General features: G+C 46.9%; 1 protein-coding gene across 1 annotated transcript; it reads right to left on the bottom strand.

The window, feature by feature from the left end:
- Positions 1-282: 282 nt before the first annotated feature.
- On the bottom strand, positions 283-10,282 carry LOC119452422 (lipase lipl-1). Its single transcript, XM_037714586.2, has 4 exons — positions 9,749-10,282; positions 8,181-8,252; positions 4,115-4,183; positions 283-2,576 (listed from the first exon to the last, which is right to left on the bottom strand). Exons 1-4 carry the CDS (start codon positions 9,854-9,856, stop codon positions 2,328-2,330), a joined length of 498 nt encoding a protein of 165 aa, XP_037570514.2. The 5' UTR covers positions 9,857-10,282; the 3' UTR covers positions 283-2,327.
- Positions 10,283-21,983: the final 11,701 nt, after the last annotated feature.

The following is a 21,983-nucleotide window of genomic DNA, read 5'->3' as shown; positions in this document are numbered from 1 at the left end:
ACAACAGTTCTGCGCGTTGCCGGTGCTGCTGCATGTCCAAATTTATACAGCTGATAAAGCTAATATCATTACTCCGTATAGCTCTCTACAAATTTGCTATCGCAATTGATGCTTCGCCTTTCAGGTGAAACTGCGACAACTTTTTTTTTTTCTTTTTTTTTTACAGTTAATGGAACGACATCTACCTTGTTTTAAAATTGACAGCTCTGTTTCTCTGTTCAGAAGCGTGCGTTCGTACCTTGTTCATCATGTGCACAAAATAATAAATGTCACAAGTGCGGCATCTTCATCCGTTTATTTTGAATGCGTAGGTCCGTGGGCAGTCACATCACTAGCTGCGACATTCAATTTGTACGGACGGATCGAGAAACCTGCAAGCTGCAGTGGCAGTCTTTATGGCTTTCAACGGGAATATTCTTTGGCACAATCCACATACACACACAAAAAAAGTTGAATGCACTGCATACCTCCAACCCTTGCGCTTTCCGTCCACATACCCAACTGCTCGTCCGCGTTGGCACAGCGGCTCTATACATTGTATAACCATCATCGATCAGACGGCATTTGTTACTAATCACGTTGACGGGACATACGAGCGAGGTACTCAGTCAGCTAGGTCAAACTAGGTCAAGCTAGGTGTTCGCAGATCACTCAGTGACGTGAAATTGCACGGCATAATTGCAACTGTGCAGTACAACTCCACATCTATGACGAAGAACGAACTAGCCTTCCCAGAATTTTTCAGTGGTGTATTGCATTTCTCACACAGCAATGTTCCCAGGAAGCTTATTGGGGTGCGTCAGTGTGTCCTAAGATAATATGAATAGCGAAGCCGAGTTCTACCTGTATTCTCTAGAGCACCTGCCTTTCACAATAACGACTCTTACAACGGCTACAGTTTGCGCTGGTTAAATTTTCGTCAGAAATTATCATCGTTCCTTCGAAACAAAACACCCAACATGGGACCTCCTGCAGACCTTTCCTGTGCGAAAGCATTCATATCCGGAAAGACATTGTGGAATCTGTGACGTCATACGATAATACCATAACTGCGACGTCTACAGCTCCAGCTTGATTCTTCGTTTTCCTCAAGCGGGTCTCTTAGCTCTGCCCCTGAACCTAACGAAAGCACCCTTGCACCATCGACGAAGCGCCTATGAAATTTTCTGCTAAAAAAATCCGCGCCTCTTTTTCATTCTTAACTAGAATGATAAAAAGGATATGTTCGCGCCCAAAGACGGCGTGCCACCTACTTCTTGCGCTATGAAGAGGGAGGGCTACACACTGTTATACGTATATCTCTATCATTTTATACACATAGTTCATGTGGAATAAAAAGCTTGTTGCAATTAATGCCCAAACAATGATTTTACAACGTATCAAAGTCATAACAACGCAAAAACATGACAAAATAACATTAAAAGCAACAACCATTGATACAATGTGTCGCAACGCTATTGTATAACAAAACAACCGCATAAATAAAAAGCACTATAATATCTACTTAACACTTGTATATCTTGAATATTGCGAAAGATGTGTGCAATAGTTTGCGTGACATCAAATAATGCCGTCCAATGTAATGTTCCTGCATGACCCCTGGAAATCTTTATAAGAGGATACTAAAGGGAAACACTAAGTTAGTTTTATCTGATAAAGTATTTTTTCAGAACTTTATGTTCGTTAATTTCGCCGTAGCGTATTTATTATTAAAAAAGAAAATTAAGATCAAACTTCCATTTTTATAACTTTTCAACGAAGCCCCAGCGCCCATACGTCAGCGTGACGTCATGACTTTTGACGCGATTCCTCGCATATGGGCAGTTGTTGAGCAGTAAACTGTTCCATAAACTAAAACTCACTCTCTCGCTCCTATAGAATGCAATATAGTTCATGTTCACCGATTTAAAAACAAAAAACAAAAAAAAACACTAGAGCCGAGAAGAGGCTGCCAAAATCCATGACGTCATGGCTGGTGCGACAAATCGAAAACGGCGTCGCCACTTGTGTCTTCTTTTTCTTTTTTTCTTTTTTTGTTCTTTTCCGACTCATAAAGCCTCCTCTCATGATCGTAGTGATCCTTCTGGTATTTTATAACGGTAGTCGACTAATAGAGCTCAACCCATTTTGATCTCTAGTGTCCGCTTAAGGCACCTTTGCATGACACTCCTTGGCCACGGGCCAAATTACTCCTTGAATCTGACATGCTTGCAATCTAACCCCGTTAGTGTTGATATCAATCGCCTCGAGTAGCGATGGCCGCTGTCCGAGTGAATCAACTTTTCCGGATAATACTTGTCGAGCCGCTCGTAAACGCGCGTCACTTCCTAACCCTGTCCGGAGAAGCACTTCATGATGTCCACCAAGTCATCGTACACGGCTTCCTTGGCGGTGACTCCGATGGCGAACTCCTGGTGGCTGAACCGATCGTCCGCCACCCGGAAGTCGAGCACCAGATTGGGCAGCTTCTCACGGAGGGTAGCCATGTGCTCGGCCGAAACCAGGGCGTCCGCTTGGCTCCAAAACAGGGCCACAGGCGCCGACACGCGTCGGAAGTCGTATTCCGGGGGCGTCGCCTGTATAGCATCGCATGAAAGCATCAAGCAATCGCATTCCTCGCCCTGCAGTCAAAATCACACATTACTAATGGCGTTATCTCATTTTCAAGCGCTTGAGCGTGCTAAATATCTGTTGCAGTGAATCTTTTAAAAAATACAGCTCATCGTGTTTTTCAGCGTTCTGGTCACCCCTTTAAAGTGAAGCACTTCCTTCTTCATTTTTATTTCTAACTTTCGCTAATATTATTTCTTTTTTCCTTCCATGATATCACTGGAATAGAGCATCAAATCATCGTTTAATCTCGCTGTTCTCATTCGCGAGTTGAAGATTCTTCTGAACGAGTGATTTTTTCTCTGTTTACTGCATTCACTCGCATATGTGTCTCTGCTCTTGAAGTGATGAGGCAATTTAGTTGAACCGGGAATGTCACTGAAGCCGATGTTTTAACCAGGGGACTTCTCTTCGTCAGGAAAGCAACTGCTTTTCTTAGCAGACCCCCGCTTCCCATTTCTATGTCATATAAACACACTGCATATAAAAACACAACATATAAAAATGCTACATAAAAGCGCTGCTATAGAGGCAGTTGCTGTCCTGGCGAGGACAACCTCTCGTCGAAACATTGGCTTTCTTTGTTCGATACTGCACATCACGGCAAGCTTCCATCCTCCTGTGGGCTAATGGATCATTCGGGTTTGTGCTCTTATAGATAATTCTGTCACTGGAGTTTACTAACGTTTTTTACATGTACGCTTATCATCCTAACTCACTCTCCCTCGTTCCTCCTCCCCCTTATGTAGTGCCCGTATGAACATTATTATGGGGTACATGAATAAATAAATAAGTTTCAAGTGGCTTCAAGTGGCTTTGTTTGTGTCTTTTTTCGTTATATGCCGGAAAGAGATTCACCCAAGCACAGTTCATTCATTCATTCATTCATTCATTCATTCATTCATTCATTCATTCATTCATTCATTCATTCATTCATTCATTCATTTATATCCTAGAGCCCCCGAGGAGCACTTTGTAAACGGGAATACAGCTTTAGAAGGACGAGAAAAGAATGAACATAAATAGGGGTACAATAATCAGAAAGAAATATGTGATATACAGGGATTAAGAGCCTTACGTTTTTCGAGATCGCTAGCGCATTGATTAAAGTACATGAAACACTGGTTCCTTGTAAGACAAAGGATCACTTTATACAAATCAAGAAGATGGCAGGAAACTAAAGCTCAAAATATACAAAACCAGACGGGTATCGTTATGTTTTTCGTGAAACCTAACGGGGCCACTCATTGACAAGATCATCCTTGGGAAGAGCAGTCAAAACTTGATTGATTGATTGATTGATTGATTGATTGAATACATGTATGAGGGAGAAGATCATAGCAATACCATAGTCACAGGTTGAGGAGGACAGTGTATAACGGTTGCATGAAGGTCTCGGAGCCCACCAATGTCGGCCACAACATCGCTCTGACAGTACAAAACAGCGGCAGACCACGTGATCTTCATCATAAAAGCAATCCTTTGGTCAGAAACCAAATCTTACCTTCCCGTAGACTTCTATGTTGCGCTGCGCTCCGTAGTCAAACTTTCCAAAGCGCCTCGTTGTGTAGACCTGAAATCAGGGAAGAGAACATTTTACAGGTAATGCCGCAGGCCAAATAACATGCCAGTTAAGGGGGAGTACCACAGCCCACTACAGTTAACGTCGGCGTCTATATTTTTTGATTAAAAAAAATTGTATGTTTACACATATATATTATGTTTCAGAGCGGTGTCGACAACAAGCTTTCAGACAAGCGTTACTATTTTTTTCCTTGCAGAACATTCCCGCGTTCTTAATCTCGCCCAATAGGGAGAGATGATTTTGCACCCGCCACAGATTACCTCCAAAATACGGTGCGTGGGCCAAGTATGGTCTCAGCTGCGCGGACGGTCATGCGCGGCCGCGGTAAGGCTAGAGACGCCCACCTATGCCTACTCATTCTTCAACGGCTTGCACTGCGGAGGCTATGACAGCCGCGATGTTATCGAGTGTCTCATTCCAGGAATCGCCAGCCGTTTGTGCGCAGGCGCGAGTACGAGCGGGTGCGAGAAAATATGGATCCATTTGCTCCTCGAATGTCCGGCTTTGCCTAGGTACTACAGATAGGTTTTTTTTTTTTTTTGCTTGCATTGTATGCGCTTGTCCCTAAGCTTGCCGGTATAGCGGAGTTAGGTCTGCTGGCGCAGTGCAACGGCGTGGACGATTTTTGGCGAGATTGCGCGCGCTGGCCATGCATCCCCATGCATGCCCATGCGCGAGTTCGTTTACGCTCCGACGCTCGCTGCCGGCACGGTGAACCAGGTGAAGCAGTGAGCACTGACACCCCATTTGGTGATCTTCGCGCCTAAAGGTAAGTCGGACGTACGCGAATCCCAGAAGCTAAAGGTACGTCGGACAGACTTCCTCGCGACGGCGGCGCTCATGTTGAGTCAGTCATGCCGGATTATGCCTTTCTCGCGCCTTACGGCGCTCCGCCTTAAAAATAACATCACTGATTTTCCCGGGGGAGCAATATGGGCTGTAGTAGAGAACGGGCCTGCTCTCCTTGAGCAGTATCTTCGCTCGTACCAGGCTTTTCGAATGCTGGAGGACGTTTATTTAACTCAAAGAGTACCACAAAAAAAAAAATGCTTTTGAAAAGTCACGGAGAGCAAACTCAGACATTAAGAAGCAAATGCCCCCAGGTTTTCTCTCTCGCACCCGCTCGTACTCGCGCCTGTACACATACGGCTGGCGATTCCTGAAATGAGACACTCATGCGATGTTCCGCCCACTGAACGGCGCACAGTTTAAATTTGTTTTTAGATTTTCACGTCGACTCACGTGAAACATAATTCTTCCGCTTTTGGCGCTTACAAAACGCTGAACTAAAGTCAGAGGCTGCCATCTAACAAGGCTTGCCGAAGCTGCTCGTCTTGCGTTTACCGGTGCAGTGCATTTTTACCACTCTGTCCACCTTTGCAGCCAACAACGGCACAAGGACGTCGCTGTTTCGCGTTCATTTTCAGATAAAGGCTGGTGAAGAGCGTCTCCCACAATTTAAACAGCTCCGGAAAGGACAAACGCCGCGTTAGCGCTGGATGTCTACTTGCGTTCAAGTGAATCTGTGTGTGCACACATATTACACAGAGCGGAAGACGTACTGCAACGCGTAAACGCGCGCTGTGATAGCGGTGAGCGAAACTTAGCGACGAAACAATCTTGCACTGCAAAGGGAGCGCCACAACTCGAGCAGACAATGGCCGCCGAATACCCGAAGTAGAAAACTACTTTACAGCGAAGCTGTATATGGCTACCCCGGCAAATTGTCTGCCTCCGTGCGTGTACACCATCGCGTCTACAAAGAAAAATTTGGCTCCAGAGCTAGTGTAATTTTGAGTTTCCGCGTAACAGAATTACGTTTTCTCGTATGTTCAAATTACAATCCGATATCTGACTGCAGGTTGTCTGTAAGTCGTACTTTACAAAACCTGTGACGCACTCCACTTTGAGCAATTGAATTAGTTCAATAACGCACTTGCACCAGCCGGAGGATACTAGAATGAGGATATATGCTTCACTCCGGAACACCTGCGTGCGCGCGTGACAAACGTGTGCACACGATGCATCTGTGCTCTGTCCGTTGCATCGATCGCGCAGAGTGTGCTGCGACAGTAATCGACACCAGGGCAAGACTGTTAAAAAAAATCTGTTTCGCCAGAAAGGCGACGCATCAATTGCGACAGCAAATTAGTATAGAGTTATACGGAGTAAGGATAGTAGTCTTATCGGCTGTATAAGCTTCGATACATTCGCTTACTAACTGAAATAACAAGCATGGTGTCATCGCGCACGCAAGCAAACATGAATAGGTCACACTCGATGACCGCACACAACCGCTGTCAAAATGCTGGCGTGAGCAAGCGCGTCAGCAGCAGCGAGCGAAGGCTCGTGCGGTCTATCGCTTGAACGGAAACTTAGCGGCGAAAACACAGCGCATAGAAGCACGCAGTTGCTCGCAGAACAGAACCTGCACTCCCTCCCTCGCGCGCTGCCTTCCGGCTTGCTCCTTTCGCCTTCGAGATTCCAGTTCCCCTTGCGCCGGGTCGCAAGATACGCATTTGATGCCGCAGCACAACGTCCCCCCCCCTCCCTCCCTCACATCCCCCCCCCCCCCCACGGCCTTTCGCGCAACGGAAGACGTCGCTTTTTCTCTCCGCCGTGCGTTCGCTCCCCGTGAAAGCGCGCGTCCCCCGCGTGCTTTCACGCACACATACAGCATACAGCGCGCGGGGACGATTTCATCCCCCTTGGACTTTATACGGAACCGCAGGGCGACGGCGAGGGCAGAAATCCGCTTGGAGTGTCCATATAATTGCTATCGCAATAACAATTCCAATGACGTTCACTTCGTGAACGTGGGTTACGTTCAAGCGTACGGACGCCGCGAACCTGCACGGCGGCGTAGAAGCACCAACGGAAAGAGCGCGAACGCGGTCGTAGACGCTACATTGATCTCGACGGCGCGACGCCTTGTGGTAGTGGCGCTTGAGTAATGTCGGCAACAGCTTTGCTGTACATCCACTTTCACAGGGTGGAATGGAGGCGGATTTTTTTCTGTAGGCGCTCTGAACGTAAGTGGTATTTTGTAATTTTCTAATACGTCAAGAATCATGAGTATTGTTGCCATTGCATATACTTTTGTTGCCGTTGACCGAGTTAATATTGCTCGTGACGTCTTCACACATCTATCAGAAAGTCCTATGAGGGCGCCTTGGAGTCATCATGTGTGAAGCCCTCCGAAGGGCTTTAATCATGTGCAGTTCAGGTGGCGGAAATTTGGCGTGACCGATCTTTACAGAGGTATTGTGCGTTCCCCGCTGCATGTAATTGTGTAATATTTTGCTGAGGTGTTCACGGAAGCATTCTCTCCTATCTAGTATCATTTATTTATCAGCTAAAAGAGCGTTACAGGGATCCTTTAAGCCACCATCCTTCACGGCTCATCCTAGCATGTTTTCGCTAGCACTCATAGCATACGGTGAGAGGGACGCATTTGGATCTTATCACACTCTCTTTATACGGATAATCGCGGGGACGGCAAAAATTCGCCTGGTGTGTCCAATAATAGCTATCGCAATTAAAAAAAAAGCATACACGACCAGCTGTGCTGTCTTCGAATCCCCTTTCGAGTACTTTCAGTCGTCTCCTCCCCTGCTTTCGGTGAACACTCACAGAGACTGTTGATCATTAAACGGTAATATACATATTACGTGCATGCTCACACTTAAACTTTCCGAACCCGCCATGGTTGCTCAGTGGCTATGGGGTTGGGCTGCTGAGCACAAGGTAGCGGGATCAAATCCCGGCCGCGGCGGCCGCATTTCGATGGGGGCGAAATGCGAAAATACCCGTGTACTTAGATTTAGGAGCACGTTAAAGAACCCCAGGTGGTCCCAATTTCCGGAGTCCCCCACTACGGCGTGCCTCATAATCAAATCGTGATTTTGGCACGTAAAATCCAATAATTTAATTTTTTTTCAACTTTTCGAACTGCAGGTTATGGTTTCCATTTGTTGTGGCTCACCTGACCCATGTGCTTCATATTCTTGTAGGATGTCCCCGCAGGAGTGTCCTTTAGAAAAACGGGCATGCGAGTCTGAAAAAAGAAATTAGTGTAGCTTGCACTGGAGGCTCAATGCTAAAGAGACAGTGAAGCTGATGGGCACCAAGCTAGTCGTGGCTTTTGGGCTAGGTTAAGAACTAGCAAGTCATCCCCATCATTTTCCGGAATTTATTCATTATTGAACGATTATCGATTAGCTATTTATTGGCTATCGATTGACTATCGCAAGGTATTGGCCATGTACTTGGGCTAGGCTAAGCACTACCAAGTCATCTCCAGCATTTTTCGGAATTTATTGATTATCGATCAATTATTCATTAGCTATTGATTGGCTATCGATTGGCTATCAATGACTGACTAACCTTAAGTAGTCCCAACCATACTTAGCTAGACTTATCCAGGCTCAGCTTCTCGAGTTCGCAGGGGTATGTGCCATTGCGCTTGGACCCTTTCTGCACTACCTCCAGGATTTTGCGGCTCGCGGCACTTATTACGGCCGGCTTAAACAGCTCCGCTATTAAAAGGAGGCAGGGAGGCATTTTCAGACTTGCGCCCTAGCAAAGCCTAACTGCCAGCGTATTTTTTCAAGGTCGTTACTATATGTATACTTCAAGCTGTGTCAGTATCCCGGTACACTGTTCAGTTAGTCGAAGTAGCGCGTTAGTGACTGCTAATCTGACAACTTTACACATTATGATGCTCAGTGGTCTTCCTCACACGTTTTTCTCAATATATGCCGGCAGAAGCCGTTTAGGCCTTCATAGCCACGCAGTTTCTCATTGCAGTCAGCCTCTCTATCTCTTGACTCGCGACAAGCGAGATGTTGTTTGATGCTTGCTATAAGCGGTGACAACGCAAGAATTCAGCACAAGCTCCACCCACTAAAAGAAAACCACGTGCCCGTCCTTCGCCTCTCAAAGAGATCCCAGCCAGCTGTAGTATGTTCGCAGCTTAATTACTTTACTCTGCTACCGTAAATGCCAGATTAATCAGAATATAAAAGCTCGTTGTTTCAGACTATAATATTACCTTCGGATGAACGCTGATATCAGCATCATCCGTAATATTTGCCAAGACGTTGATGTTTGTTTCTAAAACCAGTGACACAAAGACTGATCTGCATGGAGAAAATAGTCGTTTTAAACACGGAGAGCCGCTTGAAGCGAACGTAATTGGGCTGGCTCATCTGTGCATCGAGTTGGACAGCTTGCATATAACCTTTTATTCTTAGGTTATCTCCAGCTATATATAGATAGAGCACCCGCGATTGAAGGCAATTATTCATGCTGTTTAAAATTTTTCTTTTGTATTAAATATGAGTTCTTTGCTCTGGAGAACAGCAACTTTTATATCGTGGTTCAACTCTGTAATATTCGCAACTCAATTATGGATAAAGTTGTCACAAACAAGACATGCGGCTTTTGACATTTAAAAATTTCTAAAGTAAATTTCGGTGATAGTATCCTAAATTAATGCAGGATTCCCATCGTAGACATTGCTTTTTTTATCTCTCTTCAACACGCGCTCACCGCATTGATTGGTCGAGTCTGCTGGCCGGCGATAACATTTATGATCCATGGACAAATGGCCCGGGTCACAGGGTAGCGGCATATGGTTGTCACGATGAAGTGGGTCATTCGGTCGTGGGAGAGGAAGTCGTACCTGCCGAACAGCGCCGCGAACGCCTGCGCGAGCAATGAGACGTGCACTGAGGTCGTACAACGTCTTTAATAACGCGTACCACAGAGTTCTAGAAGAAGGATACACCAGTGGAAAGAACCTGTGCCGGCTGAAATAGCTAAGCCACCGCATGAATAGTTGGCAGTACCAAGTGGGCTTTGCTCTGTGTTGGCAGTTGGCTCCATAGCAAAAGCAACGTTTTCTTGTTTTTAATAGTCATTTAGGGCTTTCTCAAGTCTGGAGCACTCTGCTTTTCATCTCTGCGCAAACATAAAATCTTCATTTTTAATGAATTCTGTTAGTACCAATAACTTTCATTTTCTTTTAAGTCTGTTTACATGATGCAGTGCAAGAGCTTCGTTTGTTATCTTTAATTTGCCTAATAGGTGATATGCAATACGAATAGTGATCGGGCAACACTGGCCGCGTCCGCCATCTTCCCAGAGTAGCAGCTGCGAAGCGCCTGTATGTTGTGGGGCGTACTGCGACTCGGCGATCGTCGCTGCATGGCTCTTCAGGTCTCTAAAATGAAACAGTTGCCTTCATCGCCCAGTGTCATGAGTAAGACGCCGGAGGCGAAATAAAAGAAGACGAGGACGATGTGATCGGAGCGTTCGGAACGGCGCGAGGCGCGTGAGGCGCGTGAACCGAGCCATAATCGAGGCAGAAGCGAGGCTGAGCTGGGATTATCGACGTGGTTCCGGGCCAGGAAGGTCGCATCGCCAGCACCGCACTGGCGACGGGAGACTTGGGGGTCTGGCCGAGTCCGTGACGTTGGCCGTCCATGGTGTGGCCGTCGACCTCGGCAAGTTCGGGCGAGGCTCCTGGACGAGCTGCAGCTCCTCACGACAAGACCAGGCACCCCAGAGAGGCTCCCCCTTCTACGGCAGACCGGCACGCTCGATGATCCCCGGAACGCCACGTCGGCTCTCGGGAAAGGAGCGAGACGGAAGCAGCGGCCGAGGACGTCGCTAGGCCTAACCCGTCACCTCTCCCGGCCACGTCAGCAGCAGCGACCGGGTTATCCAGGCTCCCGAGAAGAGCGAGTTGAAGGACCGACCGAAAGGCAGCAACGAATATACGACGGTCGACGGAGGCACCGACATTTAGAAAGGCCCAACGAGATTCTCGCCGGGAAAATACGCGCATCGACGAACTTTGTAAGAACGACTTTCTTGTATCGTCGCTACAGTAGGCCAGTGATGCCAGACTTTGGGGTAGGAAGGGCCTAGGACTAACTGAGACGAAGTTAAGGATATTTATTGATTTATTAGGTTGTACATTTGTTGGCATTTATTTATTCATTGTGTTTTAGTCCAGTGTGTAGCTTGATTTTCGGTTTGAGGCTTTTTGGTTTTGAGTTCGTGTAAATAAAATCTGTTTGCTGTGTGGCCATGCCTCTTCCCTATCCATCTCTCATAACACCCGCACGCCCCCGAGATCAGTGACAACGAAACACATCACAATTGGCGAGCCTGCCAGGATCCGCTCCCGGATTCTATCCAGCCCAGTCACTGATTCTCGGAAGTTGCAGAGATGGATTGGGAGGCGATATCGGCCACTATTCGCAAGCAGAAGCTCAGCAAGGAGCAGGGCCTCAAATTAATTGAGGATGAAAGGAAACGCGTAGAGGCCGCTCGATTAGCAGAACTTGCTGCAGTTACTAAAGCTTACGAGGAAAGAAAACAGCTCCAGGAGAGAGAGCTTAAGATGCTGCGAGAGCAGTTACAGGCATTGAAAATGAAAGAGCGTGAGGCTGAGCTTAAGATTGAGAGTAGGCCCGCTAGTGTAGCAGAGCCGCCGGACAGCAGAAATCTGTCAGAAGACGTTGGCAGAATAGATAGCGCCCGTGACAGCGTTGAGGAGAAGCTCACCACTGAGGAGGACTATGACATGAGGATGGGCGACATCCCGACCGAGGTTTGCGTAAGCAAGGAGCAGAGCACAGCAGAGAAAGAAGTGGCTGCACCTCAGAACGATAGTGAGTTTGTAATAGAGAATGAAACCAGGGATCAAGAGGCATCAGACGTGAGGAGCCAGTCAAACTCCGAGGGAAATGAGGAGGACGATAGATGCCCTAGCCACCCAAGCAACGCAACGCGTAAGGGTAAAAGGATTCCTAGGAGGCTGAAGACACGGCGGCGTAAGAAACCGCGTGTGCATAAGATGGGCTGGTCGATAAGAATGAACAAAGGTAAAGCCGATAGATATCCTAATCACCCCAGAAGTAAGGCAGCCTTTAAATGTAGGAAGAACGTGCAAAGAACACGTAACGGTAGGAATATGACTCGCAGGAGATTGAGAGGAAAGCAGCGCAGGAAAACGCGTGCGCATGAGATGGGTGCGCCAAAGAAAAAAGATGAAGCCAGAGTTAAGGCAGGGACATTCCAAACCGCCCAAGAAATGTGCTAGAGGAGGAAAGAGGAAGAAGCAGGCCGTACGTAGAGAAGCGTGGGAGTTCCGAAAAAGGCGGAAAAAATAGAACAGTATAACCGGTAGGATACGAAAGGAATACCGTTTAGGAATGGCATACGGAAGATTTCAGTGTTCAGAAATGCGGATTGAGAGAAAGCATTGAAACAGTACCTATGTATATTGTGTTTGGAGTACTGTAAAATATGTGTAGATAGCAAGTTTATTCATATAGAGTGCTTGGGACAATGAACATTACAAACAATTGAGTGCAGTGTTGTGTGAACAGAAACAAATGGTGAAACGTGCGCGACAGTGCAGTGAAGTGTGATGATGAGTGGCAAGCGAAGACGACGCACAGAAGAGCACTCAAGCCACAACAAAAGTCAAGTTCGCCGCCAAAAAGAAGTTCAAGAGGAAGCAGTTTTTTGGAAAAAAAAACTCTTGAAGAGGGGAGCCATGTCATGAGTAAGACGCCGGAGGCGAAATAAAAGAAGACGAGGACGATGTGATCGGAGCGTTCGGAACGGCGCGAGGCGCGTGAGGCGCGTGAACCGAGCCATAATCGAGGCAGAAGCGAGGCTGAGCTGGTATTATCGACGTGGTCACGGGCCAGGAAGGTCGCATCGCCAGCACCGCACTGGCGACGGGAGACTTGGGGGTCTGGCCAAGTCCGTGACGTTGGCCGTCCACGGTGTGGCCGTCGACCTCGGCAAGTTCGGGCGAGGCTCCTGGACGAGCTGCAGCTCCTCACGACAAGACCAGGCACCCCAGAGAGGCTCCCCCTTCTACGGCAGACCGGCACGCTCGATGATCCCCGGAACGCCACGTCGGCTCTCGGGAAAGGAGCGAGACGGAAGCAGCGGCCGAGGACGTCGCTAGGCCTAACCCGTCACCTCTCCCGGCCACGTCAGCAGCAGCGACCGGGTTATCCAGGCTCCCGAGAAGAGCGAGTTGAAGGACCGACCGAAAGGCAGCAACGAATATACGACGGTCGACGGAGGCACCGACATTAAGAAAGGCCCAACGAGATCCCCGCCGGGAGAAGACGAGCAACGAGGACGAACTCCGTAAGAACGACTTTCTTGCATCGCCACAACAGTAGGCCAGTGATGCCAGACTTTGGGGTAGGAAAGGCCTAGGACTAACGTAGGCAAAGTTAAGGGCAGGTTTATTAGTTCATTAGGCTGCATTTTTGTTAGCGTTTATTTATTCATTGTGTTTTAGTTCAGTGTGTATTTGAGTTTTTGGTTTGAGGTTTTTGAGTTCGCGTGTAAATAAAATCTGTTTGCTGTGTTGCCATGCCTCTTCCCTCTCCATCTCTCATAACACCCGCACGCCTCCGAGATCAGTGACAACGAAAAACACATCACACTATGAAGCATTAATTCGTTAAAATACAGCGCGACAAAATCGCCCGGCCGTGGAAAAGCCCGTGGGCGTCTCCTGTGGTCTTGGTGAAGGAAAGCGATGGAAATGCTTTTCTGTGTCGATTATCGTCGCTTGAACAAATTAAAGAAGAAACACGAGTACGCGTTTCCACGAGTACCCAACACCATGTACCGACTCTGTCGATTGTGTGTTGAAATAATCTCAAGAGGACTGGTAACTGGAAAAATTAAATAGACAAGAGGGGTAATGTGAAGACCGTCTTTGCTATGACAGATTACGTGTTCGAGCTTAAAGTCATGCCCATCGGACTTGCCTCGGCACGCATAAGCGTCGTCAAATGCCCACTAGAGAGTCGCCAACACCTCTGAGGTATGAGAGCTCTTCTTTAACCACTTGCCGTATCACCGAGGAGATATCGTCATGGGCTGGGACGTACACACTTGGAATAGTGGTGACATTGTCCAAGCGTCCGAGCTTTGGTACGATCTGTCTCATTTTCAGCACTTCAAATGCCCGGCGGTGTTTCCTCAAATCAGATGGAGTACCAAAGTCTTCCTCCGTTGTGAGGAAATTAAAACCCTTAACAGCTTTGCTGTAAAATGGCAATTCCGTTTACTCTGCGTTCACATACAAGTCGTTGGGGGATGGAGTACTCCACTTCGTGAATAAATTTTCTGATAGCATTTTCATTTTCCTTTATTCAGATGCATCTAATTGACAATGCTGCAGATTGGTCAGTGTACCACGTAGGCTTACGTAACTCGATCACAGTCATATACAGACAGTAAATGTTTATCGGGCCTGTTATAATCTGCATATTACACGAAAGAAAGGAATAACCACTTGTAAGGCTCAATGGTTATGGTATTCTGCTCTTGATCCTGAAGCAGCGGCTTTAATTCCCGGCCGCAGCTCGATGCACGTTATTCTCTGTGCACGTTAAGGACCACCAAGTGGTTGACATTGTTCTCTAAACCTCCTCTATGGCATCCCTTATATTTTATTGGGCAGCTTAGGGGGTCCATTCCAACAATGTATTTGTTTACCTCACGCAATGCTAAACAAGCTTAAAAATAATGGCAATGCAGACCTCGATGGGACGATAATGATTGCCGCAACTAATAGAGCAAGGGAGACAACATCGTATATTATTGATCCAAAGGGTACAACTTATATTTTAGTTGGAATAAATCGACGAAATTAATTTCACCATGTGGCCTAAAAGCCACTGCACCCGACCGGGGAAAATGAGATCAACTATATGGCAGCCAAGGGACAGGAAACTTCCTAGCGGATAGGAGAGGTATGAGTGATGGAGCAGGATTACGAATTCGCAGGCACATCGTGGCGAGTGGGGTAACTAAACACAACGGTAGTTGGAAGTTGCTGGGAGAGTTTAGTTCAGCACAAGAAAGAAAGTAGCTTATTATAAAGATGGCAGCTCCGTTTACGGAACGTGCTGTAACACGAAATAATCCTAACTTGCTGCTTATGTATAAATAGTCGCCGTTGCCCCCGAAAGGCAAAGCATCAATTGCAATAGCAAATTAGTAGACAGCTATACGAAGTAAGGATAGTAGCTTTATCGACCATATAAATTCGTACAAATTCACTTATTTAGTAAATTAACAAGCACGGTGTCACGCCCGGACTGGAAAGCATAAACACATCGCACTCAATGAGCGCGGACACTCGCTGTAAACACGCTGGCCTGAGGAAGAGCAGCAACCGCAAGCGAATTGACCTTATTGCTGCCTCTCGCTGCGACGCGAACAAAGTGGCGAAAACACAGTGCACACGTAGCTATCCACCCTCGAATCACCTACGCTCTGTACTCATCGCAGATGGACTTATGTGCTCGTAGAACGCCCCCGCCCCCGTCCTCCCTTCCTGATGCCTTGCGCGCGGCCAAAGACGGCGCGCTTCCTGCCCGCCTACCTACCTTGCGTGCGCGAGATCAAGCTATCTGCCTCGGCACACCCTTGAACGCTTTCACTGGCACCTGCAGCATATGGCGCGCGGCCACGGACTTATCGCGCTTGCACTTCATACGGAACATCACGGCGATGCGGAAACGCGCCTGGAGTGTCCATATAATTCCTATCGCAATAAAATGCCTAGGGCTGATACAAAATTCAAAACTGTTTTAATATAAACAAAGACGTGTAGGATGTGCTTTCAGGTCCAACGACTTTTTGGCCTCTGTAGATGATATTTCTGAATCAGTTTTAGCGCATAGGTAGAATTTTATGTCATCATAAAGCGGTGTTCTTTCTTGATTTATTGTTTATTTCGGCTCCACTGCCAGGTATTTTTTGCATGGCAAGTGAATAAGTTAAATTTATTTTCGGGTGGTGTTTATGATTGATTATTTCATGAAGCTTTATATAGCAACCCCAGTAGGCCCATCTCGCGTATGCGCATCGTAGGTAGACGCGGCACACTTCTCCGAAGTGGTAGTCGATAGAGCAGTGGTCAGAGGCGCGCCATAAGTACGTCTTCTGCGGGCTCAGCAAGAACAATACCAGAACTGATTTTATTGCGATAGCAATTATATGGACACTTCATCCGGATTTCTGCCGTCGGCATCGCCGTCGCCGTGAGGTTCCGTATAAAGTCTAAGGGCGATAAAATCATCGCCGCGTACCGTATGCGCGAGCGAAAGCGCGCGGGGGACGCGCGCTATCACGGAGAGCGAACGCACGGCGGAAAGCAAACGCAGCCGTCGCGCGAAAGACCATGGGAGGGAGGGAAGCGGAGGGACGCTGTGCTCCGTTACCAAAGCCGTATCTTGCAACCGGGCGTAAGGGGAACTTGCCACTCAATATCCCACGCGAAAGCAAGAAAGCGGGAAGGCACTGCGGGAGGGAGGGGGGCGCAGCTTCTACTCCGCCAACAACTGCGCTCGTACTTTGCCCGTGGCTGTGGCGGTCACCCGCACCGTCTGTTATCGCCACACGGCTCTGACCTTTGTATGCGCTGTGCATTCGCCGCTCAGTTTCCGTTGCAGCGATAGACCGCACGAAGCTTCACCCGCTGCGGCGGCTGCGCTTGCTGCCAGCGTTTTGACAGTCGTTGTCTGCGGTCATTCAGTGTGATCTATTCATGTTTGCTTGTGCGCGCTGACACCATGCTTGTTAATTCAGTTAGTAAGCGAATGTGTCCAAGTTTATGCAGCCACTAAAACTACTATCCCTATTCCGAATAGCTCTCTACTAATTTGCTATCGCAATTGATGCTTCGCCTTTCGGGCAAAACTGCGACACTTTTTTTGACGTCATGAAGGATTCGACAAAAACCAGTTGCTAAGGATCGTATAATAAATGAGGAGTTACTCAACCACACCGTCCAAGCCCGTACCGAGTTTCGACAAGATAGCGACAGGCCATAAAGCAACAAGTGGACGAAATCCTGCGCGATGAAATCATGAAGGCGTCGAACTATCCATGGAGGTCTCCTGTTGTTTTGGTGAAACAGAAGGATGGAACTCTGCGCCTTTGCGCCGATTATCGTCGCCTCAACAAAGTCACAAAGGTGGAAGTATGGCCCCCCCCACACATAGATAACGCAATGCACCTACTCTGCATTGCAAATTATTTTTCGTCGATGCATCTCAAGATCCGCTACTGGGAAATCAAAGTGGGTGAAAGATACCTAGAAAAGACGGCATTTATTACACCGGATGGCATCTTCGAATTCATGGCCCTGTCATTGGGGTTTGCTCGGAACCTGCAACGTTCGGGAATGTGGTGGAGACTATGTTGGCTAGCTTGAAATGGCATACCAGCCTAGTCTCTTGAATGACGTCATCGTTTTAAAGTGAGTTTCTACGAGCACATCAGGTGCCTTAGAATATTACTAGAAGCATTAAAATATCACCCGGACTCATTTTGAAAGATGAAAAGTGTAAAAGTGTTGTTATCCATACGAAGAGCTGCGGTTCCTGGGTCGCGTCATCAGCAACACTGGAGTATGCCTCGACCCACTGAAGACAGCTACCATCGTAAAGTTCCATCAGCCCGTCGTCCAGAACGCAGCGTGCAGGTTGCTTTGCCTGTGTGCCTATTTTATGCCCTTTGTGAAAGACTTTTCACAAATCGCCGAGACATTCACCCATTTAACAAAATCTGACGTCGAGTTCCAGTAGGTAACGACGCAAGACAAAGCATTTCGAAAACTCAGACGATGCCTACTGTCGATGCCGGTACTTGCGCACTTGCGCACTTGCGCGTATAGACATCTATACGAAAACCTACACCTACGCAAGCAGTGTAAGCCTGGACGCCATCTTTGTCTAGAGAAAGCCGGACCTGAATTGGTCATAGCCTGCGCGGGCGGGTCGCTGTTGAGGGCGGAAACTAACTATTCTGCGCCAAAATGAAATGCCTAGCAATCTTTAGGGCTAAAGTGAAGTTTATGACTTAGCTATATGGCAGGCCTCTCAATGTCGCAAGCGACCTTCACGCATTGTGCTGGCTAATGAACTTAAAGGACCCTTCAGGACACCTCGCAAAGGGAAATCCTTAGACTGCAAGAACTACATATGGACGTGATTTACAAGCCTGGACGAAAGCATCCGATGCCGCCACCTGCCTGCCCATCGACTCACCGCCAGAGGCCTTTATCACCGACAGCTACTTTACGGAAAGAAACCAAAGACGAATCTCACTGCCATGCTGCCACATGTCTCCTACGAACATAATTTTGACGACACCGCTTACCTCCAGCGCGCTGAAGATACACGAAGACACACTCGGCTGGGCATTAAAAAGCTGGAAAGGGCTGAGAACCAACTCTACAACGTTCGAAGACACTAAATGGAATACCAGTCCAACGACCGTGTGTGGGTTTGGACCTGTATACGAAGAAGTGTATATTAGTAAAACTCTTCCGGAACATTACTTCAAAACTTTCAAGACCCTCCGAGTATTGGTGCATTGGACTATGATGCCGTACTAGGCGGCATTAACCAATCATAGCGGTGCCGTGCAAGGCCTAAAATTATCCTTGAACTGCGACTTAAGCCACTGTACGCGCGCTAACAAACTCTGGGACCCTATTTTTATGTCGGTTTTCTTATTTTAACGCCAGAGCCTTGAGGGCCTCGTGTCACAGAAAAGCCGGCGTCGGTGTCGGCGTCGGCGTGGATGTCGGCGTCCGTGGCTGAAAAATCCGCAAAGTGTTAGTACTGGAGAAAATCATTCCGAACCACCCCGACCGCTCTGAAATTTCCTTGTGGTGCAAGGTATTAGTGAACAAAAACTGAATTTCTCACGCTGAAATTCGTCCGAAGAATGTTAATGTACAACCTAAGCACAACCTACAGACATGGTGGCGTCAGACTGTTATTTCAATTTACGAAAAAACAATTCTGTAACGAGGAAACTCAAACACAAACCTCTTTTGCCAGCATTTCTACCCTAAAAACACCAGCTCACTCAGGTAGCCTACATGCGAAAAATTTATAGAGATGGCGCTGGCATCCTCGGCAGGTCAAATTGGGACTTGGCCTCCCAAACACGTTTTGGACACGCGCCCGCGTCGGGGCAATACCAAACAATTATTGAAATAATGGAAAAAATGTCCTAGGGACTTCGCATTTCAATAACAGACCCTGGAAAAACGTCTTCCAAGCAATGCACTTCTGTTTAAAAGGGAACCCGACTTTAAGGGGATCGGTGTAAGCTTGTTCTTTGTAAGCTGACTTTCCCACGTTCTACGTTGCAGTGAATGAAGCCTACTTGCCGGATGCGAACGATGCGATGCGAACGGATCCCGATAACGCTATCGCGTTCTGCTCTTAAAGGCGAAGCTTAAGCGTCCTCCAATTTTTCCTTATTACGTGTACTTCGGTTTATCGCTTTTGTGTTCTGTTTGTAGCATCGAGACGATGCTCTTTAAAAGGGGGCATTGCTACGCGAGCTTATTTATCTTTCTCGGGCACCGTATTTCATCGGCTAACAAATGTTCAAAGTTATGGTCCAGCGAAAGACGAGCCTTTCAGTAACAGACGTTTTCGAATGTCATCACTAGCTCTATTTGTTGGTTATGTTATCGCCATCAGTGTGTAATCAGATTGCGTGCACGACGGAAATAATGGTTTAAATTCTGGAACTTACGCGTGGACCAATGCTTACGCTGGAAGATTCAATGAGTCGTGTATCATCATAAGCACATATTTATGTCAACTGAAGGATGAAGGCCTCTCCCTGTGATCTCCAATTACCCCTCATCTGCTATTACCCCTAGTACCTGATTCCAACTTGCGCCTGCAAATTTCCTAAATTCATCACCCCACCTAGTTTTCTGCCGTCCTCGACTGCGCTTCCCTTGTCTTGGTATCCATTCTGTAACTCTAATGGTCCACCGGTTATCCATCCTACGCATTATATGGCCTGCCCAGCTCCATTTTTCCCCGCTTAATGTCAATTAGAATATCGGCTATCCCCGCATATTCTCTGATCCACACTTCTGTTTTCCTGTCTCAACGTTATGCCAAACATTTTTCGTTCCATCGCTCTTCGTGTGGTCCTTAACTTCGTCTCGAGCTTCCTTGTTAAACTCCTAGTTTCTGCCCCATATGTTAGCACCAGTAGAATGCAATGATTGTACACTTTTCTTTTCAACGACATTGGTAAGGTCCCAGTCAGGATTTGGCAATGCCTGCCGTATGCACTCCAACCCAATTTTATTCTTCTGTAAATTTATTTCTCATGATCATGGTCATGCTCATGAGATATCATGCTTGGAAAGCTTGTGGGCCATTATACGCAATGCTTCATGACTTCAAGTGTACCAGAAAGCTGGAAGAACGCCAACATTATACTCATCCATAAGAAGGGAGCCGTTAAAGAATTGAAGAATTATAGACCCATTAGCGTGCTTTAATTAAGTTATGTGTAAGATATTCACCAAGATAATTTCCAACAGAATCAGGGCAACACTTGACTTCAGCCAACCAAAAGAACAGGCTGGCTTCAGGAAGGGATATTCTACGATGGATCATATCCATGTCATCAATCAGGTAATGGAGAATTCTGCGGAGTACTAATGAACGTCTCTATATGGCTTTCATAGATTATGAAAAAGACATTCGATTCAGTAGAGATACAAGCAGTCATATAGGCATTACGTAATCAAGGAGTACCGGAGGCATACGTTAATATCTTGGCAAATATTTACAAGGACTGCACAGCAACCTTGGTTCTCCACCAGAAAAGTAGAAATATACCTATCAAGAAAGGCGTCAGGCAAGGAGACATAATCTCTCCAATGCTATTCACTGCATGCTTAGGAGTATTCAAGCTTTTAAGCTGGGAAGGCTTAGGAGTGAGGATCAACGGCGAATATCTAAGCAGCCTCCGGTTTGCAGTTGACATTGTCCTATTCAGCAACAATGGGCACGAAAACATCAAATGATTGAGTACCTTAACCGAGAAAGTGAAAGAGTGGGGTTGCATATTATTATGCAGAAGACAAACATAATGTTCAATAGCCTGGCAAGGGAACAAGAATTCAGGACCGCCAGTGAGCCTCTAGAGTCTGTAAGGCAGTACGTTTATCTAGGTCAATTACTCACCGTAGTCATGTATCAACATCATGATCATCAGCGTATATTTATGTCCACTGCAGGACGAAGGTGATCTCCAATTGCCCCTGTCTTGCACAAGCTGATTCCAACTTGCGCCTGCAAATTTCCTAACTTCATCACCCCATCTTGTTTTCTGTCATCCTCGACTGCGCTTCCCTTCTCTTGCTATACATTTTGCAACTCTAATGGTTCACCGGCTATCCATCCTACGCAATACATGGCCTGCCCAGCTCCATTTTTCCGCTTAATGTCAACTAGGATATCGGCTATTCCCGTTTGTTCTCTGATCCACACCCATCTCTTTCTGACTCTTAACGTTAGGTCTAACATTTTTCATTCCATCGCTCTTTGTGTGGTCCTTAGTTGTTCTCGAGCTTCTTTGTTAACCTGCAAGTTTCTCTACCCCATATGTTACCACCGGTAGAATACAATGATAGTACACTTTTCTTTTCAATGACAGTGATAAGCTCCCAGTCAGGATTTGGCAATGCCTGCCATACGCACTCCAACCCAATTTTCTTGTTCTGTAAATTTCTTTCACACTATCACGGTCTCCTTTGAGTAACGGACCTAAATAAACGTAATCCTTTACAGACTCAAAGGCTGACTGGCGATCCTGAATTCTTGTTTCCTTTCCGGGCTATTGATCATTATATTTGTCTTCTGCATATCAATCTTCAACCCCACTC

This window comes from Dermacentor silvarum, chromosome 5, assembly GCF_013339745.2.
Source record: "Dermacentor silvarum isolate Dsil-2018 chromosome 5, BIME_Dsil_1.4, whole genome shotgun sequence".
NCBI lineage: Eukaryota > Metazoa > Arthropoda > Arachnida > Ixodida > Ixodidae > Dermacentor > Dermacentor silvarum.
The sequence above is the reverse complement of the archived record's forward strand: the minus strand, read 5'-3'. Positions and strand labels throughout refer to the sequence as shown.